This window comes from Aricia agestis, chromosome 13 (assembly GCF_905147365.1).
Source record: "Aricia agestis chromosome 13, ilAriAges1.1, whole genome shotgun sequence".
NCBI lineage: Eukaryota > Metazoa > Arthropoda > Insecta > Lepidoptera > Lycaenidae > Aricia > Aricia agestis.
In genome coordinates, this window is record NC_056418.1 from 10,797,543 (window position 1) to 10,803,542 (window position 6,000).

Genomic DNA, 6,000 nt, shown 5'->3' on the forward strand with positions numbered 1-6,000 from the left:
TAATAATAAAACTCTTTATTGCACACCAAAATACATACACAATATGAATTATAAATTAAATAAGTTGAAGGCTTGGCTTGAATGTGATTTGAAAACCTTTTATATTGCATGGCTATGCAATATTTTGCTTGGCTTCTTTTTACATTTAATGTTTTAGTGGGATTTCATTTCTTTTTTTAAGGTTTCTTTTCTTTTCAGGTTACGTTAAAACTTTTCTGTACTTAGCTTAGCACCCATTCTCTATCTCCAGGTATATATTCTAGGTCGTAAAATTAATTGATAATAACAGGTAGGTACTTCTACAAAGTACAAATTCTATGACGATAGCCCAACAACTTTTGAACTTTCAGGAGGTTATTCGTGCATCGATGTTACTTTCGATCATAGACTTAATATATACATGCTTTCGATTGAGTATTACGACCTATTCCGTAATTTTTTTAAACCATAATAATTATACTCCGCAAACAAGCGATACTGCGATATAAAGGGAGTGCTACACCATCAGCTATCGACTCCAGTCAGTCAGCCAGTCCGACTCGCACTTGGCCAGTTTCATAATTTTTCCTTTCATTGTGGATAACGACTTACCTTGTTGGCAAATTTCAAGGTCCTAAGTCTGCTAGAAGTACCTTAGAATTTTGATGATCTGTCAGTCAGTGAGTAACAAAATGTAGTTACTTTGATCATCCGTAACTATTAAACTTTTTATCGAAATGTTATGTAATTTGGAGGTTAAGGTAGTTTTAATACTTGCTCCTAGTCACCGAAATTATAAATCCCTAGCTTTGTTAACATCGAAGATAAAGGGGGTGTGAAAAAGCCGCGAACCGCTTCGAGAAAAGTATGGTACGGCCGTGCCTTTGCTAAAAAGCTTGGCTGGAGCACTGCCGTGCTCCCAGATATACTATAGAGCTATCTAAGATGCTCAATTAAGTACATAATAAATACCGTATTGTGATTTACTAACTTGGGTTTTAATTTATTACAAAATAAGATCCCTATTTAATACTTTAACTCCGTATAGTTAAATATCACAAATGCAATATTTTTCGCTTTGTATAACGCCGTTAACATAAAAAGTAAATAGTGTAACGGCGTTTTGGCGGAACAATGAGTGGAGTTATTCATATACATTTTGTAGTTTACTAGACTTAAATGCCGTAAAATACTAATAACAGCACTAAAGACTAACATAAGTTAGTTCTGTGTTGTACTTGATATTAAGCTAAATCAGGGTTATGTACTATAACGACGTTTTAACTAAACATATGAGAAAATGTTTGTAGTGTTTTAATAGACAACGTTTTTATTAGGAATAGAAACACTTAATGCCGTTGAGGTATAAGTAACGGCATTTAAGTCAAATTATAGATGAAAGAAAGAAACATTAATGATGAACTAAAACGAAAAACGGGTTTTTTTTATTCATTAATAAATTCTAGAAGATCACATATAAATAGATAATAAGTATCTCTTTTATGTATGTTCTGGTGCTTTTTGATCTCAAATCGGTTTTGTCATTGAGGAGTTACATAGGTTTAAATTTTTTTGCTCATAACTCAAAAGTAGGTTTTGGTAGTTAACGGCATTATAGTCATACCACGGCAGTATTTATATCAACGCAATCCGCAAACGGTACTTTGGTACCTACCAATTTTTGAAAATTGACTGAAAAATCTAAAGTTCCTGATCTACGTCACAATAGACATTTCTGTCTACTCTGTCTACGTCATGCAAAGACCTTAATCTTATGTCAATGACGTCATGTCATAAATCTATGTTAAATTGAAACTTTTTTGGACAACTTTCGATTTACATTTTGTGACAATCCTGTGACATTGAACTTCAATGTTATGACGACAACTCTACATAGCAATTTCTTTACGATTTATTTCTCATTTATTAACAAATATTGATTTTTAATCGTTTAGTTTCGAAAAATATGCAATTTTATTAAAATGACCAGCGACATAGAGAACTATGGCGACAGTGCTAGGAATAGATCTACTTACGAAACAAAGAGGCGTACATCCAATCACATTTTCGACGGGGCCGGCGAAAATATACAATACTATAGCGACTCCGAGTCCTTGGATTCTCGGAAGAGTAAAACTCGATTCATCAACCCGGCTATACGCATCGAGAATGTTCTGTCATCTTCGAGTTCGGTAGATGCTTCCAGTGACGAAGTAACCCCCCATCCTCATACTTACCGGAGTAGTTCCACTCCGTTTCTCACTGGACGCATATCGAATGCCTCCTGTACGAGCGTCCAGAGGAAGTCATGCCGCTTGGACCCTGGTGAGGAGGAAACTCCTCGCTGTGAGTACGACGGAGCAGATACATTTCGATTGTCGGTCGCGTCTGTATCGACTACGACCACGGCTAGGGAGGAGCGAGAGAAGAATGAAAAAAGACGGCAGGAAGCTTTCCAGAAGTGGCTGGAAAGGAAGGAACAGGAGGTAAGATATTTTTATTGATTATGGCAAACAGGGCCACCTAAGCTCGGGATACCGTGTCTCTCTACATCAGGGGTTCCTAAACTTATTTTGTCTACTGCTCACTTTGAGAACAAATTTTGTTTTAGCGCCCCCCATTGTTTCAATTTAAAATGCACCTAAATGAAATAAATCACCCCCCCCCCAAGCCTCTACACAACGCCCCCTTTTTTTTCTGGGTCCCACACCGCCCCCCTTTAGAGCTTCAGCGCCCACTTTGGGAAAGGTGGACGTGGATCCGGTGCATGCTACGTCATTACGTTGGTATCTAAAGTCGAAAATGACCGGTAGACTATTTATGAACATAGGTTGCTTTGCCTTTGAACACATCGAGCAGTGGCAAACAGGGTACTTATTTACTTAAGCTCTTTAAGAAATGTAGGTACATTGTATATTTTTTAATATATTGTCAGAGACGTGAGAAAGCGCGCCAAGATAGGATGAAGACACGCGAAACACCAGCTACTACTCCTGAACAGAGAGAAGAGTCTTACAGGCGGTGGCTGGAAAGAAAACAAGCCCAGGCGGAGAGAAGAAAGGCAGAAGAAATACTGCAGCGTATAAAGGAAAAGGAAAGAATGGAACGAGAGAGGAAGAGCAGAGAAAATAAAGATGAGAAACTGATGGAATGGATAAAGAGGAAGGAGGAAGAAATGAAACGTAAGAAGCCAAATAATTATTAATAACATTTGCATGATTTTCGGTAGTAGGTAAGTTGGTAACCTCTTAAATGTACATAATTAAGAATAAGGTATATTGGACACCTTCATATATATATCAATAATCCTACGTAATCGTCCCAATAAGGCGACTACTTAGTCTTGGCTTACTATAAGATTGCAGGGCTGAGCCAAACCCCCCAGAGCGAAATCTATGAAGCGCCTCTTTTTCTCGAATCTAAATGTTTCAGCTTATTTTTATTTCTTAAAATTTGTTAAGTTTGACCGAAATTACATATGCCGCGGCGCCCCTATCGTCTTGGCGCCTGTGTGCCGCACACTTCGCACATAAGGGCGGCTCGGCCCTGTACGATTGTGTATTCTTGTAAATGCAATCAACTGGTTATTAAAAAAAACCGGGGACTGACTTATTTGTAGTGATGAAGACGCGAGCGGAGCGGCGGGCGGCGCGCGCGGCGATTGAAGAGGAGCGGCGGCGCGTGCAGGGGGAGCGAGCTTACCGCGACTGGCTGCGGACCAGCAGGGGCAAGCCGCTGCCCGTGCCGCTCAACCGGGGGGAGCTCAGTAAGTTTCGATTTTCAACTCTATTGCATTAGGCCAGAGCTCTATTTGCAGTGTCCCCAGTGTCCCGCAATCCGGATTTTACAATTCTAGCTGTGTTGTGTATAAGTAATTGTTGACCTTGGAATATCTTACCTACGAGCCGGATTTATATTTTTTATGAGTATAGGCCATTTTAATATTGCCGCCCCTATGCACAAACTCTGCCGCTAGGACGCTGCCACCCCTCTTGGAAGCCATAGGACGCTGCCGCCCATAGGCCATGGCCTATACTGCCTATACATAAATCCAGAGCTGCAGGTGACTCTTATCGTCCAGGCCTAGGCAGCTTGAAATATTTTTGAAATAGTCTAGCAACCTACGAGCGCGTAGCACCTCTACGGGGCGTAGCACCTCTACGGGGCGTAGCACCTCTACGGGGCGTAGCACCTCTACGGGGCGTAGCACCTCTACGGGGCGTAGCACTTCTACGGGGCGTAGCTTGCTACGCACGTTGTAGAACGATTTTTCTGATTGTTGCGCGTTTCAATTACGATAAATTCAGGTTTCGGCTCCTTTATTGGACAAAGTAGAGCTTATAGATTACCTTAGCGGGTCCCTAGACGGTCAATTTTATTGTGCAATATTATTGACCATCTAGGGTTAATGTTTAACTCGTCTGCCTTTCAATCTTGTTGTCAAATAAGTTATTCATTAAGTATTGTATTGATTGATATTGCGTAATAAAATTGATCGTCAGGCTCCTGGACTCTAGGGACCCGCTTAGGAAAGGGACGTCTTTTGTATACATAGATTTTTGTTCATGGGAGTATCACAAGATTTTAAATGCTTACACATAATGATCATATTCTATAGATGACATATGTAAGCCTTATTAAAAAATCCAAGTCAAATCATAGACAAATCATAGATATATATTTAGACATTATCATTTTTGTTACGGAAGATTGATAGATATTAATTTTCCAGGTATGCGGGGCTCAGTATCACAAATGTACGTGAACCCTATACCATGGCAGTCTCTAACGTGAAAAGTATGTGCATATTTTGTATTATCTCATTGCCAAAATTGTAGTTGTGTTTATATTAGATAACTTTATTTTTTTGTAAAAATGTATTAGCATTTTGGTAACGGAATATAAAGTAAAACAAAGTTTGTCGACTAGTTATTTATTATACCTAACTAACATTGAATGAAAAAGGGTCCCTACAAGTATAATTTACAATCACATTTTTCATTTAAACTTTCATATGCGCAAACGTTTTTAAACGGTCTTTTGGACACATCACCGTGGTAAAAAGTCCTATAGAGTTCTATATGATACAGAAAGTGAATAATCACTCAACTTTTTCAAACTTCGATTGGAGTGATAAATGATTATGCTATATTATCATACGAAGAAGTTGGAAAATATCTGGAAATAGTAGGTCTGAAAAGTTTCTACTGAATCTTAAATCAAATCGAGTCAAATAAAAAAAATAGTAGGTCTGAATAGTTCTTACTGGATTTAACCAAACAAATTCAAAAACGTTTGTGTGAATGAACATAACACTTAGCCAAGTTGCTACGGTACCATGACCATGATCGATTGTGCGACCAAATATGGAAACTGTAGCAATTTGGTAATGCTAGATTTATATCGCGCGAACGAGCGGTTTGGCTGTTAGCGCGGACGCATATGAAAGCCAGTCCAGACGGCGCGATACGTCAGCGTTGCGTCGACGCAGCGTTGCCGTTGCGTTTTTTTACGTACAAATAACAAAGGTGTTCACACGGCATGCTGCGTCGTCGCAACGCACACATGTCGGACAGCAGCCCCCGAGACGAAGCGGGAGGGGGTGTTTACGTTAAGGCCGTGTTCAAACAAAACTGACTATAAGTCGCCGAATGTGAGCAGGCTCACTGTGAGCCCTATTGTGAACGTGAAAATAAACGGTATTTTTCGTTCACAGTATGCCGATTATACGCTATAGCTGACGTAGCAACGTAGCCATTACGCGGAGCGTAGTGACGTGCTATATAATCGACCGCCAAATGTCCGCGCCTACGCCTAGCGTAATAACGCATTGTCGGTTAGGTGTGAACGAAAAATATGTATGGAAATACAATAAACTGCGTAACATTCGCTTACTTTCGGCGGCTGACAGTCAGTTTGGTTTGAACACAGCGAGACTGCTTCGTAATAACGCTGCGATGATGCAACGGCCGGCTGTGCGTCAAACGGCAGCGCTGCGTCGACGCAACGCTGACGCAACGC

General features: G+C 40.0%; 1 protein-coding gene across 1 annotated transcript; it reads left to right on the plus strand.

The window, feature by feature from the left end:
* The first annotated feature begins 1,866 nt into the window (after positions 1-1,866).
* LOC121733282 (coiled-coil domain-containing protein 34-like) lies at positions 1,867-4,916 on the plus strand. The gene is made up of 4 exons (XM_042123497.1): positions 1,867-2,465; positions 2,915-3,161; positions 3,599-3,745; positions 4,712-4,916. The coding sequence occupies exons 1-4, from the start codon at positions 1,962-1,964 to the stop codon at positions 4,771-4,773; spliced, it is 960 nt and encodes a 319-aa protein (XP_041979431.1). The 5' UTR covers positions 1,867-1,961; the 3' UTR covers positions 4,774-4,916.
* Positions 4,917-6,000: the final 1,084 nt, after the last annotated feature.

What these genes read in the sequence shown, in the direction of transcription:
- LOC121733282 (XM_042123497.1), top strand. Translation starts at nt 1,962, where the DNA reads ATGACCAGCGACATAGAGAACTATGGCGACAGTGCTAGGAATAGATCT. An exon ending in TGGAAAGGAAGGAACAGGAG is followed by an intron (nt 2,466 to 2,914) that starts GTAAGATATTTT and finishes ATATATTGTCAG; the next exon opens with AGACGTGAGAAAGCGCGCCA. An exon ending in GAAGGAGGAAGAAATGAAAC is followed by an intron (nt 3,162 to 3,598) that starts GTAAGAAGCCAA and finishes ACTTATTTGTAG; the next exon opens with TGATGAAGACGCGAGCGGAG.